Source organism: Typopeltis vanoorti, chromosome 25 (genome assembly GCF_054136105.1).
Source record: "Typopeltis vanoorti isolate ZY-2024b chromosome 25, IOZ_Tvanoo_1.0, whole genome shotgun sequence".
Lineage (NCBI taxonomy): Eukaryota > Metazoa > Arthropoda > Arachnida > Uropygi > Thelyphonidae > Typopeltis > Typopeltis vanoorti.
In genome coordinates, this window is record NC_143573.1 from 7,597,665 (window position 1) to 7,613,738 (window position 16,074).

The 16,074-nt window shown below is 36.1% G+C and overlaps 1 protein-coding gene across 1 annotated transcript in view; it reads right to left on the reverse strand.

Annotated features, from left to right (window-relative positions):
* The window catches only part of LOC150092515 (AP-2 complex subunit alpha-like), a 440,587-nt gene that overhangs the window by 324,017 nt on the left and 100,496 nt on the right, over window positions 1–16,074 (reverse strand). The window contains exon 6 of the mRNA XM_090414707.1: window positions 6,159–6,288. Within this exon, the coding sequence (XP_090270833.1) occupies window positions 6,159–6,288 (130 nt within the window). The remainder of the gene's footprint in view (window positions 1–6,158; window positions 6,289–16,074) is intronic.

The window sequence follows — 16,074 nt, forward strand, 5'->3', positions numbered from 1 at the left end:
TAAATACAGTAAGGACCCACCTTATAATGATTCTCTCATACAGCAATTTTCAATTATGACCAATGCTCATTTATTTGACACTGCATTTGCTCATATGAATGTTTTAGAGAAATGACACCAAGGGAATGCTGGTCTTGAAATTCACGCTTGCTCTTGTTATCATTCAGGGAGTGAGAGGCATGAATGAAGTCTGATTAGCGGAATAATGAATTACTGACCATTTAAAATTATATATTTAGAAATTTATGTATATTTAATCATACAAATACAACATTTATTTTACAAATGATATTCTATCTTTTTCAATTTAGCTACTTGAATACAAATTCTACCCTACAGTTCTTCTTTATGAACTGATCAATAACATAGTCATAAAAAAGCTGGTTGTAACTTAATTTTCCCAAGCAACATGCACACTTGTAAAGGCTGGCTGAAGCGCACTGGCTAGAGCTATTCTGACTGCATATGGCCTGTGTTTAAGATGACGTAAAGGGAGTGGAAATGGCTATGGCGCACATGAAATCATAGTGCTGCAGCAAGGATCTGGAAGCTCCCACAACAAGCAAGCCAGGGTAGCTTTGACTAGACGAGCAAGCATTGGCCTTTGATACACAACACAAAGCTCAATTATTGCCACGCAAGCTTATGACGTCTTCTGTCTACAAAAATAAAAGCCTAAATGGAATGCTTATAAATGCATGCATTTATTAACAAATAAACATTACTTCTTTCTCAAGTAATGAGCTTGCGCAGCAAACATATCAAGCACGGAGAATTCTCCCCTGAATGACACTGCCTTGAATCAACTAATGTGCAGGTTTAATGGACTGTTTATGATTCATTGCTTGTTGCATCTGTGTTTCACTAAGAATCAAACTATTTATACCTATTTTTTATTGTTAATAGTGGCAGATAAAAAAGGGTTATCCTTGTTTCCCGTGAAAAGATTCTTAAAACTGTTACACCAATGCTAAATTTATTAAATTTTCAGACAAGACTTTTTAAATACATCTGTTATAGAGAAAGTGCAGAAGGAGTATTTCCACAGAAGGTGAAATATCCAGAGCTATTCTAAGATGGTATGATCTTAAAATGAAATCAGAAAGTTACAAAACATTTGTGATACTAGAATAGCAGGGGAAAAAAAAAAAAAAACCAAGAGTATGACCATAGTATAGGAGGATTGGTGCAGTCAATAGTGCCTTAAAAGAGTGAAATGTCATATCATATCTGATAGTAATGGAGATTAATAAATACAATTGGAAGAAACCTGATTTCAGGAAACTAATAATAAATTTAATTATACAGTTCATCACAGTACGCTGCACACTTCTTGTGGATATACACTGAGAACTGATAAATGCATTTCATCACTACAGAAAAGAATCAAATTGCCATCTGTCTTCCTAAAAACATTTGCTGCATTTTCAATTTGGTTCATCATCATCATCAAATTCCTGATATGTACCCTCAAGGGGTGTACAGGATATGATAGTACTACATGAAAAATTTACATCATTATTAATTTCCTATCTACAATTTTCCTCCAAATCAGTCTGTTACTTGTCAAGACTCCAACATTATCAGATCTTATATTTCTATCATCTAAGGCACTTTGTATTGTATCAATCCACCTATATCTTGGTCTTCCTCTGGGTCGTTTTGCTGCCAACCTGGCAGAGAACACTTGTTTTGCTAATCTTTCTTCGCCCATTCTGTTTAAGTGACCATACCACCTGAGATTAGCTCTGCTAACGCATTCCTGGATGCTGACAATGTCAAGTTCTTTCCTAATATAATCGTTTTTAATATGATATTGCCATTGATGCCATCTCTGTTCACGCCTATAATCTTTCTGAGGACTCTCATATCTGTGGTCTCTAGTCTTTGGTCAAGTGTTTTACTTCTGACCCAGCTCTCAGATCCACAAGTTAAAACTGGTTTGAACACTGTCTTGTATACAGCTAATTTAGTATTCCGACTAATTTCTCTCTTATTCCATATGAATTTATTCAATTGACTTCCCACCATACCAGCTTTGCTGATTCTGTTGTCTATTTCTATATTTAATTTACCATCTTCAGTAAAAATCGTGCCTAAATAGCTGAAATGTTTTACTTGTTCCACAGGTTCTCCATTCACAACACAGTTGACATTTTCAAAGATTCTGCCTATTTTCATTGTCTTTGTCTTTTTATTGCTGACCTTCATACCATATCCATTACAACAGCTATTCAATTTAGTCAGAGAATCTTGCAGACTTGTAGCGGATTTATTTAGAAGTATAACATCATCCGCATAAAGCAAAGAGCTGACATTAACATCTCCAATTTTGATATCATGTTTAATACCACTTTCCTTCATAATGTGATCCATATAGATAATGAATAAGAGAGGGGATAATGTACATCCTTGTCTCACACCAGATTTAACATTAAACCATCTTCCTCTACTTCCTTCAATTCTAACTGCTGACTTACAACTCAAATAAAGACTAAGTATTGCTTGATATAATGCCCCATTGACACCATATAACTGCATCGTATTGAATAGCTTCTCTCTTGGCACCTTGTCATATGCCTTTTCCAGATCGACAAAACTTAAATACAGATCTTTGTTATATTCCCATGCTTTCTCGACTATTTGTCGTAAAGTGAAGATCTGATCGTGACAGCCTCTATTTGGCCTGAATTCAGCTTGTTCTTCACCAAGCTTTTCTTCCACAATTCTTCTCAACCGTTTCTCAAGTATACTTGCACAGATCTTGCCAGGAACACTCAGTAGGGAAATACCTCTGTAATTCTCACATGCAGTTTTATTTCCCTTTTTATATATGGGTACTATGAGAGCTCTACTCCAATCATCGGGAATTCGTCCCTCTGTCCAGGCTTTCTGAACTATGCAGTGCAGCCACTGTAAGACTCTTATACCACCATACTTCAGCATTTCTGGTCGAATACATCATCTACTCCTGCTGCCTTTCCACATTTCAAGCCTTTGATGGCTTTTTCTACTTCAAGTATGGATATGTATTCCTGACTGCATGCCTGGTCAGTGTTTTTTACCACTGTGCCGTCATCACTGCTTGTTTCATTTAGCAGTTTTTCAAAGTAATTATTCCATACTTCATGGATATCTTTTTCTCCCGTTTTCATGTCACCTTTATCATCTCTAATTCCTTTTATAGCACTCTTTCCTCCATTCTTAAGCTTCTTCAACAACCTCCAGAATATTTTGCCACCTTCTTGATATTTATTTTCTATATTCTTGCCAAAGTCCTCCCATGACTTTTGTTTAGCTAGTTTTACACAGTGTTTAGCATTCTTGCATTTGTCTCTATATTCTCTAAGAGAACATGCTGACTTATTTGACACGAACTTTTGGTATGCTTTCTTCTTTTCCTTCACTGCCTCTTTAACTTCCTGTGTCCACCAGGGAGTTCTGATTTTTCTATCCTTACAGACAACCTCACCACATGCTTCTCTGGCTGAATCAGTCAGGGTTTTCTTCAGAGTTTGCCACTGAATCTCCAAGGTTTGATTCCTGTTCTCAAACTCTTTCATTTTTTCTTCAATAATCTTTGTGTATTTTAGTCTACAGCTCACATCTGAGAGCTGCTCAACTTTTATTCGCTTTAAAACTTTCTTACATGTTATTCTTTTCAATATGAAATTCAATTTTATCCTGCTCAAGACTAAATAGTGATCACTTCCAATTTCAAATCCTCTGTACACTCTGGTGTCCTGCACCAGGGAGAAAACATCACTATCAACAATAACATAGTCAATGAGACTTTTCTTATTCCTAGCCTCTTCTCTCCATGTGAATTTGTGCACATTTTTATGTTGGAACATGGTGTTAGTAATAATCAGTCCATGTCCTGAGCAGAAATCCAACAAATATTTGCCATTATTATTAGCTTTGCTCTTTCTTGTTACATTAATGCCAATAATGAAATGTTACAGAAATGGAAATTTAGTTCTAGAAGTTACAATTTTGTGTGTGTGTGTGTGTGTGTGTGTGTGTGTGTGTGTGAAATGATAGAAAGGGAGAGTTTGAAGTACTGAAGAGTACTTTGATATAAAGTACTCTTCAGTACTTTATATATCATTATATCATAATGATATAAAGATAATCTCTTGATTACATCTTTTGCAAATCAATCACATGGCTGTAAAACGTTTCCTATGCCTGCACATTGGAGAAATGATAGCTTCTCCAATGTGCAGGCATAGGAAAACTTCTGAAAACGAAAACTTCCCTGCTTAGCTTCTAGAGCAAGGTTTCTGGAGCATTTATTTTTAGCCACTTCTGGTACTGATAATGTGGTAGTTTACAACCGTTAGTGGATGAAATTCATTTATAAAAAAATAAAGAAATAATACTGATAAGAAATTCTGGGGTTTGCCCATACTTTGTAACTTAATCTATGGAAGTTATTTTTTATGTTCTGTAGTACAGAAGAGCAACTTAAACTAGTGTGACTATTCTACTACCTCTCTATATGACCACCAACTGGGACCCATAAGCAGTATTTTAAGTGATAATACAATCACAATTCCCCCCCCCCTCAAAATGCAAAGAAAATTAACATGCTGACAGACAAAATACACTGAATAAGTGTTTCTTTAACTGATAACTAAAGTTCACAATTATCATTCACAAAAGAACTAAATCTCATTTGGACAGTCTGAGGTTTGCAGAAATTAGAGAAACACAACAGGTTTCTCTAATGCAGAGAATGTCTTACTGATCATTATAAGATCACAAAACTGCACAACAACAGCTGCAAGACATTGAATATCTTGTTATAAAAGATATTCAATTTCTTGACCTTTACTTAACCAGCCAAGTTTAAATAAAACTAAGTACAGTTAATCCTTGCTATAGCATGTATTGATATGACAAATTAATTTCTGTGGTTCCCATGCTGCATTAATTTGTCAAAGATCTGACAGAGTGCCATTCTAAGACCATATTTATCCAGACTTTTCTGAATCAACTTCACTGCATTCAGTTGCTAGAAAGCACCTTTCTAAGACAATTCCTTTTCAGCTACAATCTGAAAATGTTTCTACAAACATCTAATTAAGTTTTATGTGTCAACCACATTTGTAATTTTGTGCTGTGAGGATGCTGGTTGAAAGTGCAGGAACTATATTAGTAAATGCAAGAAATTATTTTCCTCTGGTATATGCTTATACCACAAAGTACTGTTATGAACTACAACTAACATTGAGTATATCTATACGTATCCTTTCATGCTACTTTTCAATCATGGAAACTGTAAAAAATATAAAAAAGAAGACATAAAATTGATATTTTCAAATTAGGAGAGCAAGGCAGACATTCTTAATCAAGAATATTGATTTACTTTCAGAAAGGAAAGTATGATGGTAAACTGTTATGAAGTAGAATCTAACTGTTGTTTGCCCATTTTTAGAAAGCTTCCTTCTGAATGCATCTCTCAGAACAGCACTTAACTGTGCAGTTAAGTGCATTCATTAATATTCATTTCTTCCTGAACAAACTAAATGAGAAAATATGCTGGAATCAAACCATCTGACATGATCTTGCTTTACTTCTATCCTGTTAAAACTTCAATCTCAGGACACCAGAGATTTATTTGGAACATAACTAATTTGTTTGGATCATACAGACAACCACTTCCTATGCACCAAGTTGCAATTGTCCAAATTGCAATCTATATTTGACATGACAATGAGGTCACCCACCAAATGCATATATGTTTCCCCCAGTTTGCATTAGCATTCATTGGTACATATTGACAAATGTAGATGTTCCAGTGACTTCACAGAATGCTGTAGCAACTTCCCACTAACATCCCAACTTGAAAGGCATTTTCTTGAACAGTTTATCTGTCACTTTCTTTTCATAATCTTACACATGCTCAATGTTTGCATCATTTGATGCTAATATGTGGCCGCTGTGTGGATTAATGAAAAAATAACCTTAACAGAAATGCATATGCCTCAACACTTTGCTTTTTCAGTAAAATGTCATTATACATGTTACAACTGTCAATGTGATCAATGTCAATGTCTGCAACTGATTTCTGAAGTGATATACAATCATTGAAGCTACATATACATTTGTAATCAAGAATAGTACAAATTAAAATATCAAAAAAGACTAACCATATGCTGATCATTTAGAAGGTGAACGATACGTGTAGTCCACTCACCACTTGGAATGATTTCTGGTGTGGTGCGAAGAAGACGGAGTAGGCACAGGGCTGCACTCTGCTTTACTAAATCAATTGTTTCCCTAGAATATGAAATTAATACATTAGAATCCAATACCTCCTCATTCTTCAATTCAAGACTCCACAACTAAGGGGTTGAGAATAAAAATGACTAACTTTAAAACATCTTATTTTTTAAATAAACCAGCTAAATTCAAGTGTGCATAAGTAGATGCCATAGCAAATACATTGCAAAAGTAGAGAAAAATATGTTTTTTTTTTTTTTTTTTTTCATGTTGGTTCCACATATGAAAGGTCACAAGACCTATATAACACAGCATATCATGTGGGGGCAATGAGTAAGGAGAAAATGTAGCCTATACATATATTTCTCAAAGAGTGAGAGGTTGAACTCAGTGGAAAAAACTGTATGGGGAAGGATTGTTCCAAAGAATAGAGGTGAATGGAATGAAAGAAGCTGATCAGAAGTTAGTTCAATGTGTTTGAAGCCAAAAAGTGTATGGATGTTGGCCAGTGGCTGCTCTAGTTCTGCTATGGTTTGATAGCAGTCAATTTAGAGGAGCAATGTCCTCTATAGAATTCTATATATAGAATTCTAAAGAATTCTCTAGTACCTATAGAACAGGCACTGTGCTGAAACAGAATGCCTATGATAAAGTACTGGAAGGAGTCTATGAGGGAAGGGTCATCTATTAAGCAGATTGAAGTGTTAAGAGTTGAGAGGAAGAGAAGTAATGTTTAGAACAGAAAAGAACACCAAGCTTTTTAGAGACCAAGGATGCTATATAAGTAATATGTTTGTGCCAGGATAAATTGGATGTGACAGTCAACCCAAGATGAGAAAGTTGATCTTGAAAGGAAACTGGAACATTATCAAAATTTAAAGGGATGAGGTAGGATTTTTCTTATGGTAATAAGGCAGGCTTGGGTTTGTTTGTTTCCTTTTTTTTTTTTTTTTTTTTTTTTTGAAATTTACTAAGCTGTCTTCACCCCATTTCAGGATGTTGAGGAGGTAGCGTGTGCAATTCACTGGTTGTGGAGGATCTCAAGACATTCTAGAAGTTTTTTGAGGTAAGGGGTTGTTAAATTGTGATAGATTGTGATTTTAGGAACTCCAATCTTATCATGGTTTAACATGAATAACCCAATGAGAAACGCCAGGAACCAAGGTGAAATAAAAGGGTTAAGTACGCCCCACAAGAGGCTTTTTGGTTAATGATCTCCTGGCGTTGGTCTCTCAGTGTTGTGATCTGGAGAAGGGTGGCAGCGCCTCCATTCCAGAGGTTTGATCGAGGCATCGGCGGAAACTCAAAGTCCATAGTCCCATGGAGCGAGTATAGGCCCAGCCGTCCACAGAAAACCAGAGAGGAACCCATGGAAATTTTGGTCAAGGAGAAACAGATTCCTGAAGATCAATTAATGTGATGAACGCTCAAGATAGATAAGTAGACATTATTAAATTTGTTAGCTATGGATGAAAGAATTTCTGCCGCGCTGTGATTCAGAGGAAAGAACATTAATAGTATTATAAAGAACTGAACTGTAGTGATCTTGAGATAAATACCGTAAATTTATTGTTCTCCTTATGGAATCGAATTATATTATGTGTTTAAAGAGTGTTATGATAAAGTTCAGAGTAAAAAGTGATATTAATAACAAAATTGTAAAGACATTGATGTTATCTAGAGTGGCTTGGTTGTGACTGGATTGAAAAAATTATTGCTGTAAATATCATACCTAGTTAGAGTGATTTTTTTGTTGATAAGATTTATATTGCTAATACAAAAAATAATTAGTTTGAGTATCTGTATGTTGTTAGAGTGTTTTAATGTTAACCTAGGAATTCTCTTAGAATAAGAACTAAACTAACATGTACTGTATATATATAATTATAGTGTTCAATAAACCTTGCTTTTGAATCCAATTAAGACTATCTGTGATTTGGAATCTGATGCACCTCTTATAAAACTTAATACGAACCTAGCCGGGAAATTAGAAAGAGTTTTGGCCACGTCTGCAAGGTCAAGGTATCATCTAAGTACAATCTAGAGATTGCCTCTTGATTGATATAGTTTATTTAATCTAAAAGCCCTAAGTGGCACAGCAATAAAAAATAAATTTCTTAGTGCTTTAGGAGAGGTTGATCTCAGATGTTCTGATATTGGCTTGACGCTGAGGCAATTCCATTGTCATTCAGAGGTACCGCGTGATACCTGAGAGTCTTACGAGTATTTGTATAATAGATTAAAAGGTACATATATTAGAAGGAAGTCGACACAACATAAATGGCGCAGTCAGCCGATAGGATGTGGTTTGTATAACTAAAATAAGAACTATATACAAATCACAGTAAGCTGGTTTCGGATTCCAACCAGAAATTCTTAACAAAAACAAAGGTTAATTAATATTTGTGTTAACTTAGAGGCAAACATGACGAACCCCACCAGTGGTTCTGAAATGAATGCTAGTGAATTTTTTAGATGTATCAACCCACAGCAAGTGTTTCCTCAATTCTCAGGGGAGGAAACAGAAGATGTCATGACATTCTTTAGTTACATAGAGGAATTAAGAAAGGTTGAAAGATGGAGTGATTTTCAGCTGCTGGTTTTACTCCGAAGCAAGCTGATAGGAAAGGCCAAAACCTTCCTATACTCCTCTCCCATTCTTAGAGAGACCCTGGAGGACTCAAAATTTAAGAAGGTTCTAATTTCTAAATTCTCCAAATTGAGAAGTCTGGGACTAAACCTATGGAAGCTCCAGAGGTGTTCTCAGAAAGACAGAGTGTCTCTGAATTTCAGGACAGACTGCTATCAGTGGCCAGTACGCTGAATGTCCCAAATGAAGAAAGACCTCACTTGGACTAGGCTGTGTTCCAGCAATTCAGAATGGGGGTGAGACAAGAGCTGAAAGAAACAGCCTTCAGCAAAGGAATATCCAACTTGGATCAGTGTTATCAAGCTGTGAAAGAAAAAGAGCAGATGTTTGGGGATATTCATCCTGCAACTGCTACTGGCCTTGTGAACATCATTGAAGGAGGACGCAGCTCAGTCAAACATCAAGAACCAGAAAAAGAATACAAGGAGAGGAAGGATAAATCCAGAAATAAAAAGGGAAGAGAAGGAGATAATGTTGAGACAGTAAATAGATTAGCAGAAGCCGCTCCTGACTTATGTGATATTAGAGATATAATCAAACAGGAAGTGGAAAGTCTTCAACAACCTGTTATGAACCGACTGGATGAAGTAATGTGTAAATTGGCAGCAATATCCATGAGAACCCCAGAACTATCATGTACCACAATTGAGGAAACTTTACGAATCAATTTCTACACGAAACTGATTTGTAAAGAAGTTAACAGAGTACAAAAGCCCTTACTTGATCAACTAGACTCAGTCATGCAGAGATTAGGAGCACTAACCTCCCAGAACATCTTAGAGCCTCCATCAAATCGAAGGAGAAATAGTAACCAGAATGAAAGAAGGGAACCACCAAGATGTTTCAATTGTAACGAGATTGGTCATCTTGCTTGCAATTGCTTCATCAGTAGGAGGTGACCTGACAACAGTTACTATGAGGAACAAAGGTCACAGGTATATACTAATAAGACATGGAACAGAAATCAAAGATGCAGGGAGATCTCATATGGAATGACAGTAGAAGGAATAGTATGTGGATACCGTTGGAAAACAACTCTCAGTCCTCGATAATTTCCGAAGACTACTTCATGTTACTGGAGCCCCATATAAGAAACAAGGTTAAATACCTATGAAAATATCTGGAGTTACACCTTCCACAACTCTGGTGACAAAATCCGTAAGACTGAAGGTGTACCTGCCTGAATTCATACCGAGTGTTTGTCACGAGTTTCTGGTCTTGTCCAGAACGTCTCTCCCAATCAAACTGATTTTAGGCGATGATTTCCTGAGGAGGTACAGCTTCAGATGTGACTATGCTAGAAAGGAAATACATCTCCTTGGTAGGAGGCAAATCTTTCAATAGGGTTATATAGCACACTCTCACAAGAGAGGATGGGGTTCGTCCATAAATAGACCCCAGAGATGTAGTGAAAAGAAACAGATCAACGATTTGATTACCATACCAACGTGTGATGACTCGAAATTGAAGGAGCCCTCCTTGTCTAAAGAGACAGGCTCCCAAGAGCTCCATGTGTCTTTGAACGAAGGGACCTCAGAGATGGTTACTAACAATGTCGAGAACCCAAGCCCTACCAAAATTCAAGCTGATGTGGTGAAAGTGAACTATATCCACATTAGGAAAGAGAGGAGAGTATCAAGAAAACCAAGGCTTAGTATTGGCAGCATCAGTGATAATGGAGACAACCTTAAACACACACTGAAAAATTTTAAGCAAAGCCATTCGCAGTATGAAAGAGGGGAAAGGAACAAGGAGCCATTACATGAGACCCCCCCCCTTAGAACAGAAAGGAGGAAAACTTGAAAAGGAAAAATTTTAATGAATTTTTAATTGGAAGAGGAGACCTATGTTAAATTGTGATTTTAGGAATTCCAATCTTATCACGGTTTAACATACATAACCCAATGAAAAGGAAAATAAACACATTTGTTTTTGTCTCTAGGTATTATAATACAGCTTTGTAAATATGTTAAATGTTTTGAACTTAAGGAAAACGAGTAGTTATCTAGTATTTCAACAAAAGACCACTCACTAGTTTGTGCAAATAACAGTGGAAATGTAAATACTTAATATTTGTTAGAGCCATAAGTAATAGGAGTTATTGAATTACTTGCACAAATTTCTAAAGAGGATGTAAACCCAAAGGTCAAAAAGCAGTAATGCGAGGGGAGTGGTTTGCCCTGGGCAATCGCGTACCGACGGCGCACGAGAAGGCTAGTGGAGAAAGGTGGACGCTGTGATGTCGACCCACGCGAAAGCGCTAGGTGCACATCGCGGAGTGCGAGAATCGCTGGGAACCAAGGCAAAATAAAAGGGTCAAGAACCCCCCCCACACAAGGCTTTTTTGTTTCTGATCTCCAGGTGTTGGTCTCTCGGTGACGTGAACTGGAAAAGAGTGGCAGCGCCTCCACTCCGGAGATTTTGATCGAGGCATCGGCGAAAACTCAAGGTCCGTAGTCCCGTGGAGCGAGTATAGGCCCAACCATCCCAGAAGGAAAGGTTATGCGCTCGTTATGCAGAGATCATAAAAGTTCACGGATAGCACGAAGAGAGGAACCTATGGAAAATTCGATCAAGGAGAAACAGATTCCTGAAGATCAATTAATGTGATGAACGCTCAAGATAGATAAGTAGAATTTATTGATTTTGTTAGATATGGATGAAAGGATTTGTGCCGCATTGTGATTCAGAGGAAAGAACATTAATAGTATTATAAAGAACTGAACTGTAGTGATCTTGAGATAAATACCATAAATTTGCTGTCTCTTTATGGAATCGAATTATATTATGTGTTTAAAGAGTGTTATGATAAAGTTCAGAGTAAAAAGTGATATTAATAACAAAATTGTAAAAGACATTGATGCTATCTAGAGTAGCTTGGTTGTAACTGGATTGGAAAAATTATTGCTGTGAATATCATACCTAGTTAGTGTGTTTGTTGATAAGATTTATATTGCTAACACAAAAAATAATCAGTTTGAGTATCTGTATGTTGTTAAAGTGTTTTAATGTTAACTTAATTGTCAGGAACTCTCTTAGAATGAGAACCAAACTAACATGTACTATATATATATATATATATATATAATTATAGTGTTCAATAAACCTTGCTTTTGAATCCAATTAAGACTATATGTAATTTGGAATTCGATGCACCTCTTATAAAACTTAATACGAACCTAGCCAGGAAATTAGAAAGAAGAGATTTTGGCCACGTCTGCAAGGTCAAGGTATCACTTAAGTACAATCTAGATCACCTCTTGAATGATATAGTTTATTTAATCTAAAAGCCCTAAGTGGCACAGCAATAAAAAATAAATTTCTTAGTGCTTTAGGAGAGGTTGATCTCAGATACTCTGATATTGGCTCGACCCTGAGGCAATTCCATTGTTATTCAGAGGTACCACGTGATACCTGAGAAAGAGTCTTACGAGTATTTGTATAATAGACTAAAACGTACATATATTAGAAAGAAGTCGACACAACAGGATGAGGTAGGATTTTTCTTATGGGTAATAAGGCAGGCTTGGGTTTGTTTGTTTCCTCTTTTTTTTTTTTTGAAATTTACTAAGCTGTCTTCACCCCATTTCAGGATGTTGAGGAGGTCAGTGTTCAATTCACTGGTTGTGGAGGATCTTAAGACATTCTGGAAGTTTTTTTCACTTGGTTAGACCATAAATTATATATTTAGTTTAATCCTTTATCCAAGTGTAAGCAAACAAAGTTTGTGCCTGAAGTATCTTCAGGACTGGGGCAACTCGTGGCAAGGCGGACTTGACTGATCACTTTCCTTGGTATCCCATAATGCAAAGCACATCTCCTTGCAGACATGTATAATGCTATGCATTATGGGAAGGGTCACTACTCAGACTGGTTTCGACCTTTATTGAGGTCTCTTCAGTGGGAGTCAGTCCCAGAGGTGATACCAATGTTGAAGCAATACAGAAGTCATATTTCCATATGCTAGTTGCCAAAAGGTGTCATTCCTTATTATTAAATTACTCTGGATTAGAGAAGGATGTTGGACCTCAACCTTGGTATCACCTCTGGGACTGGCTCCCACCGAAGAGACCTCGATAAAGGTCGAAACTGGTCTGGATAGTGACCCTTCCCATAATGCATAGTATTATACATGTCTGCAAGGAGATGTACTTTGCATTATGGGATAACAAGGAAAGTGATCAGAACTTGGTCCACCTTTGCCACGAGTTTGCAGAGTCCTGAAGATACTTCAGGCGCAAACTCTGTTTGTTTACATTTGGATAAAGGATTAAACTAAATATATAATTTATAATCTTAAGACATTAACATTAAGTAGTGCAGGGTTTGCTGAATGAGGAAGAATGAATAATAGTACTGTCATCAGCAAAGCTGTGCATAAGATTTGAAGTCAGAAAGGGGGTCATTGAAGAATGTGAGAAGTGTGAGTAAGAGTACAGAATCCAAGTAATCATAATCGATTTGAGAATTTAAACTATGTGTTCAAGCTATTAAAAAAAGTCATAATTTCCACAAAGAAAAACAGCAACCATTTTTCTGTGTTCAGATCTGCTACAAAAAAAGGCATTTAAAGTTTCCTAATATAACTAGAAAAAGCAACAACCAGTAACTGCTTCATAAGGCTCAAGACCTACAATTTAAATGGAACTGGATGATTTTTTTTTAAATAAAATTGAGGATTATTTGTATAGAATCATTCTCTCCTTTAATTCATAAACACAGTAACATTCTGATTTACTTCTGCTCCTTCAGCAAATGTTCCAAAATCTGATTTTGGCTTCCTCACCATGTCTGACTCTCCTAACCTGCTCTTTAGTGCTCCAGTGTTGTTACCACTCTTCTCATAATATCAGATTCCACCATCCTCTTTTCATGAAACTCTTACTTTAAAGTGCTATTTATCCATTTAATTTATTTTTTTTTTTGTCTAGGAATGCAATCAGATGTAGCTTCTTTGGCTCATCCTAATGCACTGTTGATATCTATAGCATGCAGTTTCTCATCCCAAACACTGCCTTCAAAGTTTATTATAATCATCTGCTTTACAGTTCCTCATATTCCTTATTAGTGAAAGTTTTTATATACATTGTTGCCTCCCAAGGCACATGATCACACCAAGTGAAGACAATGGTCAACTCATTTATAGATTATAAGTTGTTATTAATAGATCATATATTCTACAGCAAGTCCCATCAAATGCTGTTTAAGGTAATCATTCCATAACAACTGGAGAATTATAATTCCATTAATAATAGAATTTAATTACTTCATGAGTAATTCTATAAATTCATTTTCCCTCATCTTGCAATCTTTCTCCTTCCTCTCCAGTCTGTATCTCCACAGTTGAAGTAACTCCATAATGATAGTCCTTGTATCATTACCTGTCTGAGCAAGTAAATATCAGTTCTCTTTAGATAATTTTAGCTGTAGCAATACTCACTTACGCATTTTTACCTATTAACCTCTCGCACCAAATAGTCTCAAACTCATTTCCTCTTACTCATACTACAACCATCACTGGAGATTCCAGTTGGATTTTAATTCTTTTGTAATCATTAGCAGTATTCCCTGCTTTTCTAGTCTGTCCTTGCAGAATAAACTGAACCTATCAATTCTTTTCCTGTAAACAATATTTTCTTCTGTCAGCTATGTCTCACTAATGCCGGTAATTTTTGATTTTACTACATCTACCAATGCTTCCAACTCCATGCCTTTATTCCCAATAACTGGCATTAATGTATTTATAGAGCCAACTACTAGGCTGATAAATTACACACATCTTGAACCAAATCCTCAACTCCCCCCTTTCATTTTCCCATCATTTCCTCAGTTTACACTTTCTTCACATAACTAGATCTGCATTTGCTGGGATACTCCAACAACTTGTAATTTTAATATTTGGTTTACAGATCAAGTACTGATAAAATTTATTAACTCTACCAACTAGTTTTGCCACACTTTAACTGTTGCCATCTTCAGGGCACTGACATATAGGCTTAAAACAATCTCACAATTATGAGTAACTGTAAAACTGACAAGAATAATTACAAATAAAATAGCATCGAACGTGAGTGAAACACATATCGCGTATACAAGGTTAGCTAGCTGTTGCTAAGGAACTTCCTGTAGTTTGTGTTGAAGTTCATTTCTTGTATTTTTAGAGATCTAATTAGGGTTTTCCCATATCTCTGGGAGTATAAAACCTTGATTTCTGTTAAGGTTAACAGTAGAATGAGCAACTGTGGCTGCTGCTTTGAAAATTCTTGAATGGTAGTTTTCCTCTATGTAAGGGGAACAGCTTTTGTTCCACTCGATGACATGGTTAGTTGTAGAGAAATGAGACGATAGGCTAGAAATGTCCTGTCTGTTGTTTTTTTTTTTTACGTAGCCAATGTGCTCCTTTTGCCTGATTGAGGCTTCTTGAAATCTGTCCGATGTAACTTGAACCACATGAGCATGGAATATTATAAACACCAGCATATTTATAGAAAGGATGGTTATCTTTTGGAGATCTTAGTAGTTTACAAATAGTTTTTATTGGTTGGAATGTTACTCTTATTTTGTGTGGTTTGAAGAGGCTGGTGAGTTTGTTGGAGATGCCACTTACATACGAAATTGCAATAGTTTTTATATATTGAATATCTTCTTGTTCTCTTTGTGGTGGTTCAGAGAAAAGGATTTTACTGACTAGTCTTCTTGGATAGCCGTTCAAGTACAGATTGTTAGAAATGAATGTTAACTCATATTGAAGGGTCTCGTTGTCTGTTGTTATGCTAATAGCTCTTTTCTTTAAGATGTGTACAATGCTAAGTTTATGTGAGATATGGTGAGAGGAGCTGAAATGTAGGTAGCATCCTGTATTGGTCTGTTTCCTGTAAATTGATAGATTTATGTTGCCATCAATTTGTTTTTTGATTAAGATGTCTAAAAACGGTAGTTGTTTGTCTCTTTCAAGTTCCAGAGTAAATTTAATTGAATTATGGCAGGAGTTAATCTTTTTGAGAAAGTCATATAGGTCATCTTTGTTGTTGTTCCAAATGATGAAGATATTCCACATATCTGTATACCAAATTTTCGGTTTGGGAATAATTTGGGATAGGATTTTGTTTTTGAGGTCTTCCATAAAGAGGTCGGCACATGAAGGTGAAAGTGGGCTCCCCATCACCAAGTCTGTTAATTGTTGGTAGATCTTA